We start from the raw sequence: 19,204 nt of genomic DNA on the forward strand, positions 1-19,204 counted from the left end.
GCAGAAATATATCTCAAGATTAACTTAAGAGCTAACCTGATAATGGGAAAGTCCAAAAGATTGTCAAAAGGGGAAATCCGGATCAAAATCGACATAAAAATCTTGCAATGTGAGATTTTGTGAGAATTAAGAGGCGGCAAAATATGTTTCAGCAGGAAAACGACCCAAAATATGCTCACAGCTAACTGCTAAGAAGAAAGTGCAAAAGACATTCAAGTTTGTGATACTATGATGAAAACGTCATAGAAATCTGAAAACGTTTACGGGGCACTCTGGTTTATAGATGGAGGGGAAACTCTACACACCCAGTGGGTAGAGCAACGGCTTCCACGGGGAATACACCACCACAGAAGCCATGCAGTGATGACAAGCAGCCTGAAACAATGAACACACTGCCATGTTGAGTTCAAACAGTTCACACCAGAGCCACCGACGGTGACAAACACTGCCGCTGCCTTCTGTACTCATCACTGGGGCCTATTTTTACCTCAAAGAGATATTTAGTAAAATATCTTTGATATTGAGAAATAACTTATGAAATTTGTACCCCCGTCTCTCTTGACCTACTTTCACTATGCCGTCTCACACCGTCTGCTGATGCCTCACCCACATGGCTGGACTGGTGCGACGGCATGGCTACCACGTCACTATGACTACCAGGAGAGTGAGGAACATAAACAACAGCATGCCACTTTCGCACGATGAGTAGCAGAGGTTGTACCTGCTTGGTCTGGGTAGGGAAGGAGACCAGGGCAGGGCAGGTAAGCCTCCGGTAGAGACCGAATAGTGAACCAGCAGCAGGACCGACAAAGAGACCAGCACAGCGGAGTTGATGACCACCGCTCCTCCAACGAAGCCGAAAACAAACAGCAGCATGCACCTGGGGCTCATGGCCCCCACCCAGGACCCAAAGGTGGGAGGGGACGGTTGGTAAGCAAGGTGGAGAGTGGCCCCTGAAGCGCTCTGACGTTTCCCTCGGTGGAGCTACGTCTGCGGCAGCTCCAAGAGACAGCGCACCCCCCACCACCACCCCACTCTGGCTAGGACTCAATCCACAGCTTTGGATGCTGCAGCTCAGAGCCGAGGCAGTCAGAGTTGGAGCAGATCAACAATGTGTCAGCAGTAATCCTGATGGACTGGAGCAGCAGCAGCGAATCATCCGCAGAGAGCCAGGCGAGGCTGGGACCAGCAGCAGCTTTCCTCCACTTTACTCTTCTGGCAGCTAGTTCCCTGCTTTACTCTTCCTATCATGTGCCGAGATGCAACGCGGCTGCTGCGGTGCGGTCTAGAGCGCTCTGACGTGCTCCCCCCATCCTCACCGTCATGGCACCCAGCACCCCTCCCTCTGGGTCTCTCTCTCTCTCTCTCCATCGCTCCCTCTGGTTGTAGGATGCTGAGGCAGCTTGTTCCATATGTCTGTCCTCTGCCTGCAGCAGATTGGCTTCAGACCAGGCAGCCGGAAGGGGAAAGTTTGTGTCTGTGTGAGGGTGTTTTAAAGGGAACTTCTTTTAAGCTTTTGCATTTTTAGCATCAACAAAAATCGCATGTTACACGGTAACTAAATCCTCAGGAAATAATTGAGTTTTGAAAAAGAAATCGTGCATACAGACATATCGTTTATCATTTATCGTGAAAAGTTTCTTGTAACAATTTTGATATATTGTATGGATAATTTTTCATTAATGCTGTTAAATCATTCATTTTAACTGTATTTTCTGAAGTGTTAACTTCTATATTTGGTAGTTTTTTATTTTTCTGTATTTAAGTGTTTTGTTTTGGGTTTTTTTTTATAGTTTGTGCCTTTTAATTATCGCTTTCTATACTGAACATCGGTGTGCCGCTTGGCCAGATCTTTTTCAAAAACTAAATATTTTATCTTAAGGGACTGCCTGGTAAAATGATGTCTAAATAAATTAAAACAAATCTGAATTATTATTGAACATTAAATTTTGTATTATTTTCTCAAGTTTAAAAATTTAATTATTTACTAAATAAAGCTAAGTTGACACTTTTAATGCAACTTGTAATGCTTATTTGCATTAAAAGTGTCATTATTTACCTAAAGAGACTTTATGACAACAGTCCCAATCGTTCATGACGACTCCTTCATGTTCATGATGTGTGTTATGTCACGTTTATGACAGTTTCATGTCAGTTTTATGCCCCCACCACGTCAAATAAAGCGTTACCAAGATGTTTCTATGAAACTAGAAGAACCTTATGCATCTGATCACTGCAGCCACGCTTCATGTGTTTCTTCTAAAGAGTCAACAGGCGAGTTCAGTTCATGTAAAAGGAAAGTTAGTAGGTCTAACCGTCTCTTAGCTGACGATCCTGTATCTGACGGCTCTGCCGGTGTCGTCGGGTGCTGGTGTTTAGCTCGCTCCAGGTGCTCCATGTAGCTGTGGATCATCTGCAAAAAGCAAACAAGAATTAGCTACGTTAAGATAATCTGGCAGAAACAAAGTGTCTTTAAAAAATATAAGAGTGGGGATGCGTCAGTAAGCGATCTCCTGCTACATTGAACTTGGGCAGAAAAATAAAGAGCTGAATAATAAATGAGACATGTGTACTAGAAGTGTGCAGGTGACAGCTTTTATCTTTTTGTAACGTTATTCAGATCAGCAGCAGCTGGCAGCTGAAACCTGAGAGGTTTGGAGGCTCGGACGTCTGCTGGTTATAAATAATGGAGAACTGACAGAGAGATCAAAGGCTCGGCAGCACCGTCAGTCCTGTTCAGAGCCTTCATGTTTATTTCATCCTCACTTTCTCCACCACCTCTGCAACACATCTTAGACAACAATTTCATTACGACTGAAAAATGTTTTACTTCTATACTGGGAGTATCATTTTGAACCTAGAAGGATTACCTTTCAAAAGTGTTCGGTCTCCTCGATTAGACAATGTACCTTAATGAGGATTATCGTCATAAAGCATTTTGAGTTACACTTGGCTGTATTATAATTGCACTGTCGATAAAATCTGATTGCTCCAGCTCTTACCATCACCCTAATCTGTCGCTTCCTCCACAGATTATTAGATTAGAGTCAGGACTCAGGCTCTGTCAATTTAAATCATTATTACTTTAAGTCAGAAGAAACATGTTGGTAAAATGTAAAATCTCCTTGAAAACAAAAGTTGACATTTTTTCCACGTCGGCTTACCTCAGTGTGTCTTTGATGAAGAGCATTGTACTCCCTCTTCAGCTCCGCTTCTCTCTCTTCAAATCTGCTTACTAAGAGAACGAGGGGAAAAAAAGCATATATACATACTGATTATAGTAAATATAAACCAGATTGATATTAAAAATAAATATTTTTATTATTTGTTCTCAGTGAGGCCCGCAGTTTTACATGCAGGATTCAGTGCAATAATTGTGCGATTCGTTGTAATAGCAACGCGTTTCCAGGAGGGGGCAACAACGAACCACAAACGTCCTTGAGCTTTATTATGAGAACATGAGCAGCGCGTTTTCTGAAAGGAGTAAGAGTTGTTCACATAAATCACGTCCTTTCATCATCCTTCACAAGATTCAGATTTAATTACATTTACATTTTACATTTGAGTTTGTATCATACTCTTCAGCTTCGTAATTTTCTTGTGAAAACCCCTCAGCTGAGGACACTGGTGTCACAGTTTCAATTTCGATTCGATTTTTGTCTTAAAATTCCAAAATAAGTCACAAATCCATTTTGCTTTTTTTAATTATAAAAAGAAAAATTCACAATGTACAACAACATCAACAAAAAGTAAAAACTCATGAATAGTAGAAGTAGATCAAAAAACAGATCTTAGAAAACTGACTTACTTCCAGCCAGTGGAAAGCTTACAGATTCCTCTGGTGATCTTGCTTATTTTAAGGGGATCAGTTATTATTAGGGGCATGCCATAGCAATGCATAAGGAGAGCAGTACTGACTTGCGAAGCAAGTCAGTACTGCCTCCATGCATTGCATGGCAGGCACCTATTGTTCTACACCTAATAGAATGTCTCTTTATTTATTTTTCTTCCATTACCGTTAATGCGGCTCGTACCGCTGCGTGCCCACCCACAAAAGTGGTATCAAATCGTGCGGCTCGATGCCGAGAAGGGAGCTATTATTTTTATTGGGGATTGGAGTTAAAATGATTACATAAATTAATAAAAACGAAAAAATTTGAGATTTTGTGTCTCACAGAATCAGTAATCTTTCTCTATGAAACACACACACAGGACTGTTTATGGCTGACTCAAAAACCCTTTTTAAATCCCCCTCACAGGCATAAATATCGCCCTATTGGTCTGAAAGTTGGTCATAACATAGATACACATGCCTGCTCATGTACAATGTTTACAAAAATTTGCTAGGGCTTATGCTTTTTGTCAATCTTTCTCTATGAAACACACACACAGGACTGTTTATGGCTGACTCAAAAACCCTTTTTAAATCCCCCTCACAGGCATAAATATCGCCCTATTGGTCTGAAAGTTGGTCATAACATAGATACACATGCCTGCTCATGTACAATGTTTACAAAAATTTGCTAGGGCTTATGCTTTTTGTCAATCTTTCTCTATGAAACACACACACAGGACTGTTTATGGCTGACTCAAAAACCCTTTTTAAATCCCCCTCACAGGCATAAATATCGCCCTATTGGTCTGAAAGTTGGTCATAACATAGATACACATGCCTGCTCATGTACAATGTTTACAAAAATTTGCTAGGGCTTATGCTTTTTGTCAATCTTTCTCTATGAAACACACACACAGGACTGTTTATGGCTGACTCAAAAACCCTTTTTAAATCCCCCTCACAGGCATAAATATCGCCCTATTGGTCTGAAAGTTGGTCATAACATAGATACACATGCCTGCTCATGTACAATGTTTACAAAAATTTGCTAGGGCTTATGCTTTTTGTCAGGGTCCTTCAGACTAACGCCTGGTGTCTCCCAAGTATAGAAACTGTGTCTGAAGAGGATTTTCCCGCTCTTTGGCTCTCACAGCTGCAGGGGATTAATTACCATAGCAACAGAACAGTGTCTGGAACTGCAGCTCCCCAGGACTGCACTGTAGGGTTTACTGGTATTTACAACTGCTTGTGTTTTCAGCATTATACTACTGATTCAAGACTATAACCATTACACATATGTCCCCCCATGTTAAAATCTGACATAAATAAGAATAAATAGTTGATTAAAAGTCTATGGACAGAAAATAACGTCGCTGCTCCTTTAAGGAACCAGCGGCACAGACGCAGCGCCTGCGATGCTACAGATCACAAACCTGACAGAGAGAGCAGAAGAGGATTCGTAGGAAAAGAGCGGTGATGCTCAGCAAGGCAGTTCATTAGCATTTGTACAAAAGTTAGCATTTCACTGTCTATGACTAGTGCACTAGCACTTTTACCTAAAGTTAGCTTTTACCTAATTTTCTCATTAATTAGACATGTTTAGTATACTGAATAGAGTAGTAAAATTAAAACAACATGGTCGTGTTGCTCCACATGCTACTGCCAGCATTTAAGCTAACATTAGCATATTGGCTAATTTTAGCTTATGCATCAATTCTAACATAATGAATGGTACAACTACAGTTTATTAAACATGCTTCTGCCTCTCCAAAGGTTATTGACTACGTTGCAGCTTTCTTTAGCATTAATGCTAATTTTTTAACATCATAGCGCTGCGTCAAAGCCGACGGGCACACTTTGGCATGCCCCTTTAAAATTTCTGCAGGAATTTTCTAGTTATTATTATTATTATTATTCGGATGCAGTTTTTCTAAAACACTGTCCCAGGAGAACATCAGAGCTCGCTGGATGCGTTATGGCTGATTCGCAGCGTCTCGAGTAGAGCGGAGCTCAGGTTGAACAAAGCAGATGTTTGGTTCTGAAAGCATCAGCTGGAGTTTTAGAAACTGAAATTCTGCTTGGTTTTGAGGAAGTGGGCGGAAAATAGCAGAGCTGAGAAAAAAAACAACAACTTTGATCCTAAATATAAAGGTGCGCAGAAAAACAAGAAAAAGTGACCCCAGAAAAGTCCCCACATGCAAAGCAGGCGCGACAGCTAACACATTACAGCCAACTGGAGAGTGGCGTTTATTTAGCTGATTTTTGTTTGGGGGAAAAAACAAAACACCCCTTGTTTTTTTTATTTATTAAGTTCAAATGTTCCACCAGAGGCACTATTATATATTTTCCAGACACATAGTTCCATTTTATAGCACAATCAAAAGTTGCCTTCAGTTGTTATAAAAATGCTGCATACCAAAAAAAAATGACTTGAAAGAAATTTGACGACTTGACATTGGGCCTCTGTCACTTTAAGAAGCTTCTGCTCCTTCTGACACTCCCCCTTCAGATCATCACCACAACAATGTTTCTCCATTAACTCTTAAATGTCATTTCTACCAGTGTTGCACTGAGAAGTAGCTCATATAATGAACTCAGCAGATGCGCGGTTCCACCAGCTGTTTGCTAACTGCTGCTGCCGCTAGTCCTCTCCTTGTTGAGTACAGAATTGTCCAGTTCAAATTTAATTAGTCAAAATGTTTTAGATTTTGAACTGGAAATGACTGAATGATGTTTGGACTCTTTAAAAACAGATTTATTTATTTTTTTATCTTTTTTTTTTTTTTGCTGTCCCACAAACTATTTCATAGTGGAGCTGAAAACGACAAGCAGCATTTCTACTACCTAGTCAACTCTGTTAATATACGAGCAAAAACTCACCAACTACTTCCTTTTGCACATCAAATTAAGACTTTTAGCTCACAGTTTAGTCAGTTATATGCTGACAAAAACCCTGCACCCCTTCCAACCTTGGTATTTTTCCATGATTAAAGCAAAGACTCAACATCTCCAGCTGAATGATTAATTGTAGGTGGTAAAGATGACAGCAGACGGTGGAAGCAGTGGCTCAAGCCTTTTCAAGGAGTATCCCGACGTAAACAAGTAGGTGTTGGGTGATGAATCAGAGGCACAGCAGTCTGACTTAATCTGTTTGTCAAGCTTTGTGTCAATCTGTATTTAGGCCGGGCCCTGTTCAGCAACACAGACAGAGCAGCTTAGAGTAGTTCAAATGAATCCGTGTAAGGTAGAGAAGCGGTGCATTTATCTGCTCAGAACATGCTAACCTTAACTAGAGATCAAAATAGATATTTTTGATAAAAACAGGAAGTATCACATCAGAAGAAATGAAAAGCTAAATTTCCCCTTTAGCGAAAACAGTGCCAGCCAAATGTGGTCAAGCAAACGTTGTCAATGGTGCGGTCATGCATCATGAGGGTTGTTTTTTGTTTTTTTTCATGACTACATTATCCTTTATCTTCAACTTATGAAATTTTCTGCAGCACACAAATAGTCACTGATAAACAGTGCTTGTGTAAGAGTCAGTCATATGATAAGCAGCCATTGTCTAAAGAGTCAAGCTGTCATTAGGAAGGAAAAGTAAAAAGGAGTCAGAAACCAATCGTTTTCGATTAGTGATGGCACCTTGATGAACATTTCAGGTCGCCTGGCAACAGCACTCTGGGACAGAACCTGCAGGATGCTAGACTTCAAGGACCAGCATTGGAAACCCCCTGCTTTACTACAACTGGAGACCAGATAGTGGCCACAAAACTTTGTACTTTCACAGATAAGCTTACCTCCACTTGATTGCTGTGGACTGGGAACGTGCTTCGGTTCCACTGGGCTTAGACGAGCTAGGTGAACAAATATTGTGACAGCGTGGCCTAAACCAGTTAGAGAAGCAGTGGACTTACTCTGATCTGCATAGTTCTTTGTCTTTAGCTCCAGCTGCCGCGCGTGGGACTCCGAAGTTACCAGTCGACTCTGGAGGTCCTTTTTCTCCCCATCTTGGGAGTCTTCTAAGACGATGTATCTCTGCAGGAGAAAAACAACACAGCAGAGGCAGACATTTAGCTTTTTAACGCACAGCGAGGTACTGACAGGAGTAATGTGACCCTCTGACCTTCCATTGGCAGACTGGGTGATTAGTTGAGGAGGGCATGAAGAGGTGTCGCACATAGTTGACGGTCTGGTGTGAGCTAAGCTATGAGGGATATTGAAGGTACCTTCATATTTTGAAGATGCATCGGAATATGTGTAACGTTTGTGTCACGATACTCGGGGTGTTTTCACACCCGATAGTCCAGTAGACTCTGTTCGATTGGGGGACCAAAACTGGTCCAGTTCCCTTTCAAACTGTGTTGTGTCAAACAACTCGAACTCTGACGCTGAGCCAAGAACTACTAAAGGAAACAACACAAAACCCTCTGAAGAAGACACTGAACACAACTTCCTAACTTACTTCTTCACAAAAAGAGTGGAGTAGCGTGAAATTTTAGCGGTTGTAGGATTTTTCTCAGACCTTAGGTGGACCAGAGTTTGCTTTTTTGGTATACATAAGAGTTTTGATTACGCATTCACACTTCCCCAAAGTGAATTTAACTTTCTGGACAAACAAAAGGTTAATCTAAAGCGGATTAAGCAGGGCTGGTGTGAATGCACCCTTAAATCTAATTTGAAGCAAATTCTAAAAAAAACTATTGATTCCATTTTTCTTACAGCAGCAATATTTTCTTAAAAGGCACACAATTCTTTCCACTAAGCAAAAATATATAATAACACAGTGTAACAACATATTTATTGGCACCCATTTAAAAAAAAGAAAAATCAACTTAATTTGGAAATGCTGCTTTCTTGTACAGCCATAATAGCATTTTACAGAGGTTACAACCTTCAGAGAAAGACGCTCCTTGGGTTCAGTTGTGTGGTTAATTGGGAAAAAAAAAAGCTTTATTTTTTACGTGGATCTCGTCCAAACTAAATACTTTTGCAATGTGGAAAAAGAATGTGCTCCGTCCAAATGTGCTCTACGGCAATCCTGTTAAACGATTGTGTTTTACGCTTCAGATTAGATTCAAATTTCAGAATTGTGAAATCATTTTTAATGTGTTACGACACATACAACTCAGTTTTCCTTTTACAGTGACTGGTTTTCTCTTTTTGATGACAGCATTACAAAATGACTGATTTTAGGTTCACAAATCCACAATGTCGAGAACCTTTTGAACTTTTCTGTTCGCAGGAGAACTTACTGACAGAATGTCATTGTTGCTTTTGTGGCCAATTATTAGTCATCGGTTTTTAGACATCCAGAAATGCTGAGCAAAAAGGAGATGAAATTACATTTTTAACTGGTGTTATATGGGTTAAGCCTGACTCTTGTTTGGTGAGTTTGCATTGATGGATCATCTGATAAGCTGAGTCAGGTGTCTGTAGCTTCGCCTGTAAATGGAGTCTTGTGATGCGGCTGGTCTCTGGACAAGAAACCCTGCAGTCTGTGAGCTGAGTCAGCAGTTATCACCTGGGCATCAGATAACAAAGCAGATCCTTCTTTATGTGCCCAACACACACGCGCGCACACACAGACGCACACAGAGGTTTCACATGGACGTGCTTTGTGAATTGTCTTATTTTAGGAATCGTCTAGAAAACATGACTCTGCCAAAGGGCAACAAACTGTTTTCTGTGGAGTGACTTGAGTTTGAAGTCTTGAAAAGTTCGACTTTTGGCCTAAAAGAGTTTTTGCAGGGACAGTTACAGTGTAAACTACAGACATAAAGCCTTATGCAAAAGTATTCACATGCGGCAAATCAAAATTTGTCACTTTGTAACAACTAAGGTCAACGTAGTTCCACTGACACTCAAATTCAGTCAGACTGCATGGAGAGCATCTGTAACAACAGCTTCTTAATTGGATTTAGCTGTGGACTTTGGTTAGACCATTCTAATAAATATGTATAGATTTTATTTAGGGGTATCGGAGTGAAAGGGGCTGGAAATAAATGCATGCCACACTTTTATCAGTAAAACATTTTCACTTTTCCCCCCCCAAAGTTCAGAATGATGTTAGCCTACCCAAGAACTACCATCTCTTTCTGACAAAAGTGTTTTACAGATATTTATTCTGACTTTGACAAACCACAGAAGGAATGATTGAAATAAAAACCAGCTTTTAAGATATTTTCTGTTATTTGTATTTTTTAAGGAAAAAAGTAGGGGGGGGATAATTAAAACTGGAAATTGAATATTAGATTTTAAAAAAAAATCATATTTCTTTAAGCCATATTGTCCAGTCTTAGCTTTAAGAAACCCCAATGACTTAACAAGGAAAATATAAATACAATAGTGACACCATAAGTATTAAATATGGTTTATTATTGCCCCGCTCCCAGCATCAACACATTCATCAGGCCAGCTCTGACTTGCTGCTCTCTGACCACGCTGCTCCTCATATGACCCAAGAAAAGGGCTGGTGTGTGTATATCTGTGTGTGTGTGTGTGTGTGTGTGTGTGTGTGTGTGTGTGTGACTGCGCTCCAGAGAATAAGTGTTCCAGCATTTTAGCATCCTCTCTTCCCCCCAACACTGCATGTATAATGCTCTCTTTGTCCCCCAGCGCCACCACACACTCACACACACACGCACGCACGCAATCACGCACACACACGCCCTTCCAGAACAAGTGTGTGCACTCCCGCACAGACAGGGCTCCACTGTATCGGCAGTCAATTGACAGAGAGAGAAATCAGCTCCTTTTTCAGTGAGTTTGGCTGCAGATTGCTGCTGGGACGTTCGTGGTAGCTTGGAGTGGGAGGTCTCTGACATCTGAACCAATAAACTGACAACGCTGCATGCCTCTTTACTGGTTTCACTGCTGCAGGATGCAGAAATGAGACATGGAAACAAAAGAGGTGAACACCACCTGGTCTAAGGGAGAGATGCTAGAAAGTGGTCCAGCATTCTGAGGGGAAAACATGTAGCAGGGTTTCTTCTTCGTGTAATTGATGGTGGCGCACCGTCACAGAAAAATAAAAGCCACACAAGGTTTCCCCCAGAAAACTTAAAGTTATCACTTAATTATTATGTGTTATTGAAAGATTAGACAATGAATTCCTGAACAGCAACTATAGAGTCTTTAAAAAATGACTCTACAGTCATTTTTAAAAGACTTTAATAAATAAGCAATGCTAAGCCTGGTGGGGGCATAAGTAAAGTCTGGTGGCCCGCCAGGCTTATAATACACTGGGGGAAACCCTGCCACCACATCTTCAGATGAGTTACAGAAGGGAAAGAAGCTACTGCTTCAACCAGATCGCATCAGTCAAATATATAACTTCATTTTTTCTAAAACCGCTGAATCTTGTCTTGTCAAGATGAGCGAGTACATATGAACTCAACTTGTATGAAAAATAACAGTTTTTAATCCAACATCAGTCAAATTGGGTGATTTTAGACTTCTCCATCAGCTGTATGCCGCAGAACCTATCCAGCTTTGATAAGAACCTTTTACGTAAATTAAAGCTGCGGCACCAAGCGGCGTTGGGGATGACCGGTGAGTCGGTCACATCCAATATCCATTTTTCTCAGCATTCAGACAAATAATGAAACTTAACCAATTGTTTTTTTTTTCTTCAGAGTTGCAGCTAGAACGTAACCTTATTACTTCGAAAACAAACATCTGAAACTGTTGTGATAATCCAATAATCCTAATGCAATATTTTCCAACAAATAACTAAAAGATGAGATTGCTTGTGGTTCTCAAACTAGAGAATTACATTATATTCAATTGATATTTACTGGCTACCTAAATTAAAGCGACGAGCTGAAAGCATGCAGGAGTTTTGAGCTTCAATGTTTTTGTTTTTTTTTGTTTTTACATACAACACAGAAAAAAGAGAGCTTGGACAGATGCATTAGTGGGTGTCAATATAACTGACACTATATACAATATCAGGGTCAAAAGAGTGACTATAGAGTCAAATAATCACAAAATAACTCATTAACGTTTTATTCATTCTACGTTAACCGTTTGCTGTTCGTTAAACTGCACATACGCAATTGTCAGTGATATTACAGGTCAAGTCATGCAGTGTGGTAAATCTGTATGTCCAACCTGTACTACACGCTAAGATGCTGTTTCAGTTCAGGTCGTCACAGCAGAGATTTTGGCTAATCTGTTTTGATCAAGTCGAACTAAAATTTCTGCCAAATAGCCACAGAAACTAACTGCCAGAGTAAAGTTGCGTGCTACACCAAGATAAATATTTTTAATTTGGTTCAATCTGTCCTTCATAAAAACATACAGCGCATTTAAACCTCAGTTACTGCTACGTTGAGCTCGTATTAGGCCCCTAAGGGCCTCCAGTCTTTTACTAATTGATTGACAACTCTGACCAACGCTTTTTGTCCCTGCCAGAGAAAAGCGTCCCCGCAGCCGATTAATCCTGCCGACCGAACAGTTTATTGGCTAAACGCTGCTGCTGCTCCCCGCCAGAGGACTACGTCTCCTTACCAATTTGTTTCAGTGGAGGAGAGGAAAAGGCTCGGCAGGAAATTCTTAAGGAAAAACAGAACTTCCCTGAGGTCTTTTGTCGGCTCGTATGCCGACCCATTAAAGACAACATTCTTCTCCGTGTAACGTCATCTGATTGATAACCATTCACTGCAATCTGCTTAAACTTTAGACGAGCGGATTAATGCGGTTAAAGCTCGTTTTACGAACATCTTGATTCTGGGATGCTGAATACAAAAGCATGAAACGTGTTTCTATGTTTTATTTGTTAAGGTAACTAAAATCATGCCTCATGAAGACATCCTCAAACTGCTGGCAACCTGATACATGGTCCTTGTGTCTAAGCATCAAACATTTGAGTGCAGTATTTAGGTTGTAACCTCTCAGTCTGCAGTCTGAGTGGAGATCTGATCAGCGGTTTAACAAAGCAGAAGTTTAGTGAGCGCTCCATTTCTGTCTCCAGCGCTGAAAGTGAAGCTCAGGAGGAAGTAAAATGAAATGGGAACTTCTTCCATGATATACAGTCATAATAACATCATCGGCTAAAAAAAAAAAACAACAACTACGTATGGGTTTTATGTGGGTGGTGGCTTGGGATGATTTCATTTTAAAAACATTAACTATAAAAAAGTATTTTCAGTACCATTAGAATTAAAGTTGGTAAGATGACTAGCGGCCCTGCCCTCTTAATTCCCTTTTAATGCAATATTTAATAATGAGTCACTGTACTGTCAAGTCTACCCTTAGTTCAATATGAAGAACAATTAGTGCTGTAGATCTAATCTTTGTCAACTTTCATATTCTAACATTTTATGCTGTTGAATTAAAGTAAAAGATGAAGTTCCCGATTGTCTCCAACTCATCTTCTGCATTCAGATCGTCCAGAATATGAGATCTTATTCGTCAGCGAGACGATATACGATTACAGACAAGCTGAGAAATTGACCGCTGTCCAGAATCAGACAATTTTCAGCCTGACCAGTCCTGAGCGGTCACAAGCCAGTCAGAAACTCAAAAATCCTATCCTTTTCCAGTCAGCAAACACACTACTCGCTAATGCTAACAGTTTGTACAAGACACGGTCTTCGGTATGGAAGTTGTTACTGAAAGAAACAGACTCAAAGTTTCAGCACAAGAGGTGGAAGATGTTACTCCAAAGTGTTTGCATGCACTTGGATGGAAAGAGTGTAGAAGTTGTTACTGAAAGAAACATTCTCCGTTTCAGTGAACTCAAGTTATATTGAGCACAAAGGGTGTACAAAATGTACTTTCTACAAATACGTGTTGGCTTTTTATTTAAGCTGCTGCCTTGAATTCAGGAGACAAGAAAAAATAAACGTCTTAAAGGAAAAGATGGCGTTTTCATTCTTTTGAGCTTTGAATAATCAAGCAGAAGAAAGCAATTGATGTTTATAAACCAAAATTATCCTATTTATGCTCTCCTTTCATCTTAACCTCCAATCGGCATGATAACTAACAGGACTACTTTAATTAAAGGCAATGGATTTCACACGGCAACCTGAGAGGAAAACATTTCCACACTGATGGAAAACTCCCACATGTACAGGTCTGTCTAAAAGCTGCACCAACATGTTACAGCATGAAATACGTTATGAAGAAACGGCTGTGTTGGCGTGTCGCGCTTGGTACTCAACAACCAACTGTTACTGCGAAAAACAACAAAGAAAACTACACTTGAACATTCATAAAGCTCTGGTTGTGTAAACTCTTGTCAAATAATATTTTTTTTAAAAAGTTAATGGTTTAAGCTTAAACACAGATCGGTTAGGAGAAGAAAGTCATCGTCTTTTTCACTTGATTGAGTTCAAATAAAATGAAGTCCAGATTAGATGACTATTAAAGGTTTACTACAAGCTAGCATCTGAGTTTTAGTGCTTTTTAAATAGAAACAAAACCTTAAAGAAATACTTTCTAATGAAAAGATGCTTGAGTCAATAAATCATTACATTCTAGGGATATTTTTATACGTAGTTTCATTTTTGGCGAGTTAAAACTCAAGTGGTGCAAGAGCCGCAACTGCAAGTGCTAGCAGAGACAGGTAGCTAGCCTGCAGTCCGCTGCTTAACAGACGAGTCACTGATAACTAGCCAATGTTAGCTTTTACAAAAGCGCTCCTTCAGTTTCAGCATTATGATTGTTTATTTTTTGTGGCTGGAAATAGCTCCAAAAAGCTGAGTCAACAAGATGTTTCATGAGATTTAAACCGTTTTAAAAACCTATCAGTAACCGGCCCAAGTTAATGCAACAGAATGCATTGGTCATGCTTTTTTTATGTACTCGAGGCATTTCATGTTAAAACCATTGGTATTTTAGCACTTTTTATTTTGGATGCTTTCCTGCATATGTCGTTTTTACAGCCATTTCTTTCACTGTTATTATCAGTTACATGTAAACATGACGATCACGCTGCTGTCTCTGCTGCACGCGAGCAATCAACTTCATTCTTCAAAGACGACACAGGGTCGGTTTCCAGGATCAAGATGTGTCACGGTTTGCAACATCTGTGGTTTGACAACTAAACAAAACAAACTTTCCATCATAGTTTCTACAGAGCGAATTCTTCACAATGTCATGCCACAGACGGTGCTGGGTTTTTCCCGGCTGTAAATATCGAAGAGTCGTGCTCCACCTGCTCCACCTCTCGCTCTGTTCAGTTGACTGGCTGAAGGGGTCGCATTCTGTTAACACTTTCATTTCAACTGAACAAATAAAAAGCTGAAATATTTTCAGTTGACTGATTTTTTTCCAAAAATCCAAAATGGACACATTATAGTTGCAACAATTAAGATTTTCCATCTTTCAGCAACGTTAGAAAAATTTTTTTGAATTTCAAAAACAAACAAATAATGCTGTCCAATTTTAAAATGTTTATTTGAATACTGCGATATTGTGGATATTTTGGTTTGAGGTTATGAGATAATCGGATTATCACATTAATAGTGATTAATCAATAGCTTAAATCATCAATTTAGTAATCAATTAATCGTTCAGCTAAAAAAAAGACATTTTCTAGAAGAACAACATGTTTAGTAACTATGTCAAAATTGTACAAAAAAATATTTACATTATGAATTTAAGGTAAATATTTTAAAACCTTTGTCTGTAAAAATGTCCTAGAATCCCTCAAGTGGCATAGTGTTAGCGTCACCTGGTTGGCAAAAATGAAAGGAAAACCTTTTAGGCAATAAAATTGTTTTTTATTATCATTTAAAAAGAGAATTGAATTATTTTCATTTTTAATGTATTTCTAATTTTGCATAAAATAAGCCTAAGTGATTAAATGAACAATCTAAAGAATCGGCCCCTTTTTTTCTTTTTTTTAAATTCAAATAATCGATTAATCGTCAGGAAAATCGATTGCTAAAATAATCGTTAGCTGCAGCTCAAAAACTTTAGAAAGATTGCCGCTTGATGCTGCAGATAGATGTCTTGCAACCCGATCTCTCCGACAATTATATCACCCTGTATCATCATTACAAAGTCAGTGTGTGGATAACATGGAGGAGCAGCTGAGCATCTGTCAATTAGTAACTTGATGTCGTGGAAACCCTTAAACCTGCTGAGCCGCGGCCAACAGGTAGTCAAGCAGTCCAAACGAGTTCAGGTGGAAATGAACCGCTTGTGCGTTTCAGATTTTAAAACTCTGAATCAGTTGCCATGGGAATTTTGGGGTGAATCACTTTTACAAAGTTTACCAAACTAAAGCCGGGACGATTTTTATAGAGTTGGAACCATGCGACCTGTTGTTCCTTGTGGTTAAAGAAGAAGCTTAAAAAAGAAGCAGATTTGGCTTGATTTTGTAAAATGACAAAAATCGTTGATAATATTGTACCACAATACAACTACTTGAAATAGGACAGAGTTCTTCAGAAATATTTAAATGCTCAGACATTTGTTTGTAAAAACAAATATCAAAAAACCTGAATATAGACAGTCCAATGCACTGTAGAAGCGCACCTTGCTGAAAAACAGCCAGTCGGATTTGTGGACTCTTCTCTGAATAACCGGTGAGGTTTACGTTCTGACTGACGTGGTCCAAGGCGAGCAATTCCACTCCGTTGTAGACCAAACTACGACTCTTATCGCTGTCTGAAAGCGCTTGTTTGGTTCACAGGACGGCAGCAGAGGGTCAATACATTTGAAAAGAAAATCGCAGTAACTCTAAATGTTAGTCATCCACCTGGTTTTAGCGTTCTCAGCCGACGCCCACAGAGGCATGCCGGCGGCTGCCTGAGCAGTGAAACGTGTGACAATACGGCCTCGTGTCTGTCAAACGGCCACAGGCGAGTCCACAGGACGCTCAGAGACACACAAGCGTCTGCTACAGTTTCAGGAAGCTAATTTCAGTTCACCATGTCATCTGTGCTTCTTTCCCCGATGACACGTGCTAAATTCTGACCGCTGGTCAACCAGATGACATACAATGAATTGGTATGGAATTCTGGCCGTCAGATGTCTTTATTTGTGGAACATGTCAACAAAACAGTGCTGCATCACTTTTAAATCTGTCAGAGCATTAATCCATGTGTAACAGAGGGTGTCAAACTCATCTTCGTTTGGGCCAAATCAGGATCCTGGATGTCCAGGAGGAACAAAAACAAATTGTCAGTGTCTGATATCTCAAATTTTGCTTCATGATCGCAAAGTGAAAGTGCGACTTTCACTTTAGAGTGAAAGGCAGCAGAAACTAAAATTACACCAGTTGGTACAACAAGACGTCTAATCGTGTGATCAGATCAGATGGTTTTTACACTCAACATCTGATCTTTTTAGCAGGTCGTGATAACAACACTCTTCCGTGAGGAAGTTGCTACCAAGAGGTAGAAAACTAGCTATTTGAGTAAGCTGAAAAGTGTTACGTTATTTTTGTAATCAAGAAGGAATGAATTACAGCTCCATTTCTCTGCTTTGTCCAACAGAGCAAGTCCTGCTCTCCAAACCCATAGCCGCTATAATCTGAGATTACGGCTGTTTTCCTTTGACTTCTTAAACCACATTCTGGACTTTGCTGTAGCAACAGCAGGAAATCTGTGACTTCATGTGGGAGTTCTTTTGGTTTGGTTTGTTGTGCCGCTATTGCTCTTTATTGACAGTAATGAACTACCATAACACCACAGGACACACACCTATATGATCTGATATGTTGTGAAGGTCTAATATAACAGTAATAAAACAGGATGGTGTTAGCAACCTATGAGTTTTTAAGAAATAGCTGCATGTAATATTCACAAGAGAATGATGTATTTATTTTCCCTCTTCGAAAGTTTATTTTATATTTTTATGTTGCCGAGTTGGCATCAAACGTAGTGAGATTCACTCATTTCCGATTTGCGACAGTTTAAAGTAGCATCGTTTTACTCACACCTGCCATTGAGGAAACTTTCAACCTGCTGAGCTGTAATGGTGTAAACAAGACTATCCAATTAAGAGTCAAATGTTTCTGTTTGCTTCATTCCGCTCCAGATTGTCAGACAGTACCACCGACTTAATTAAACTTTACTTTACGCCTAATTCCACTTCAGCTTTGTACTTTCGTGTGTGTGCAAGTTAAACAATGGTTCACAAACAGTTAAAACAATCACAATGCGATTTTATGTGGAGAAAAAAATAAATAAAACGCCAGAGGAAGGCATTAATCTTTCCACGCTAAAGTACATAATCGCAGCCTTTTAATCTATAATCCCGGTGGCAAATTAGTTTGGCGGCGTCGCGGTGCAAACCCACCTCCTCTGCGTGTTTTCTCAGCGCTTTCTCCCGCTCGTACTGAGTGACAAGTTGCTCGTTGTCCTCCTTCAGCAGCTCCAGCTCCACGACGTGCTCCTTGTTGGCGGCGAACACCGAGTCCAGGTTCTCCAGCAGCCCGACGACCAGCGGCATCAGGTCCTTCACCACGTCCTCGTCGTACTTCTCGATGAGCCGCTCGAACTCTCGGTATATGGAGCTGGCCAGACCGGCGACCCGCTCGGACATCACGTCCGAGTCGCCCGAGTCGTCCTGGTAGAGGACTACGTCGTCCAGCTCCATGTTTATTGTTTTTTTTTTTTTTTTTAAGCCTCCACTTCTTTCCCAGCTAACGTTATGGAGCTAGCCACAAGCTTGCTGACCGGAGGCAGCTCGCTTTTATAGTTTAAGCGCAGCGATACAAGTGTTTTCTGCCCCCACTATAACATGGCTCCAAAGTTGTTTCCTGCCTAGAGGAGATGTTGTCGGTCACAAACAAAGTCCCTACCCCGTTTTCGTAGTGACGGCTGACTTAGGAGCCGTGCTAACCTATTAGCTCGCAGTGTTGAAAAGTCTTTACTTGGCTCCTGATTAGTTTCCCTGTCCAACAGATGAGCTCCCTGCTGCGGCGTTCACGTGCTGTCGGGATATGTGGGAATCCACAGAGCCAAACTATCAACAAAGCAGAAAAAGCGCACAAAATACTAAACTAACTAATCCAACCGTCACGGATACAACTAAAATCATTTTCTATTTTAATGTTCATATATAGCCTGGTGATGCTGAAGTGACGTTTGGAAGGCGGAGAGAAAAGTACGTAAAAAAAAAACAAATCAAAGCCGTGGGATAAAGTTCAAGAACTTTTCAAAAATCCGGAAAATTAAGCTTCATCTCAATCTTCTTTTGAATATAATCTGCCGATTTTTACATAAAATTTAAGTTGCTGTACAACTATGCTATTTAGTTCAGAATGGGTGTATTTTTAACTGCATAACTTTCGAGCACTGCTGTTTACATCGTCTTTGTTTTGAATGAGGGATTTCCCAGCATCTCTTGAACATATATGTTGGTGACTGAACTCTGTCATGACGTCACGTGCTGAAGTGCACAGGGTGG

General features: G+C 40.2%; 1 protein-coding gene across 8 annotated transcripts in view; it reads right to left on the reverse strand.

The window, feature by feature from the left end:
- Positions 1-18,902, reverse strand: part of spag9b (sperm associated antigen 9b) — a 41,114-nt gene extending 22,212 nt beyond the window's left edge. For 2 of the 8 annotated variants that reach the window (XM_081600353.1, XM_081600351.1), the window contains exon 1: positions 722-1,244. In XM_081600353.1, coding sequence (XP_081456479.1) covers positions 722-891 — 170 coding nt within the window. In that variant the 5' untranslated portion in view covers positions 892-1,244. Of the gene's footprint in view, positions 1-721; positions 1,245-2,315; positions 2,414-3,164; positions 3,236-7,749; positions 7,871-18,091 lie in introns of those variants that run through there. The other 6 variants (XM_081600348.1, XM_081600349.1, XM_081600347.1 and 3 more) reach the window with 6 other exon arrangements.
- Positions 18,903-19,204: the final 302 nt, after the last annotated feature.

Source organism: Poecilia reticulata, chromosome 19 (genome assembly GCF_904066995.2).
Source record: "Poecilia reticulata chromosome 19, P_reticulata-male-v2, whole genome shotgun sequence".
Classification (NCBI taxonomy): Eukaryota; Metazoa; Chordata; class Actinopteri; order Cyprinodontiformes; family Poeciliidae; genus Poecilia; species Poecilia reticulata.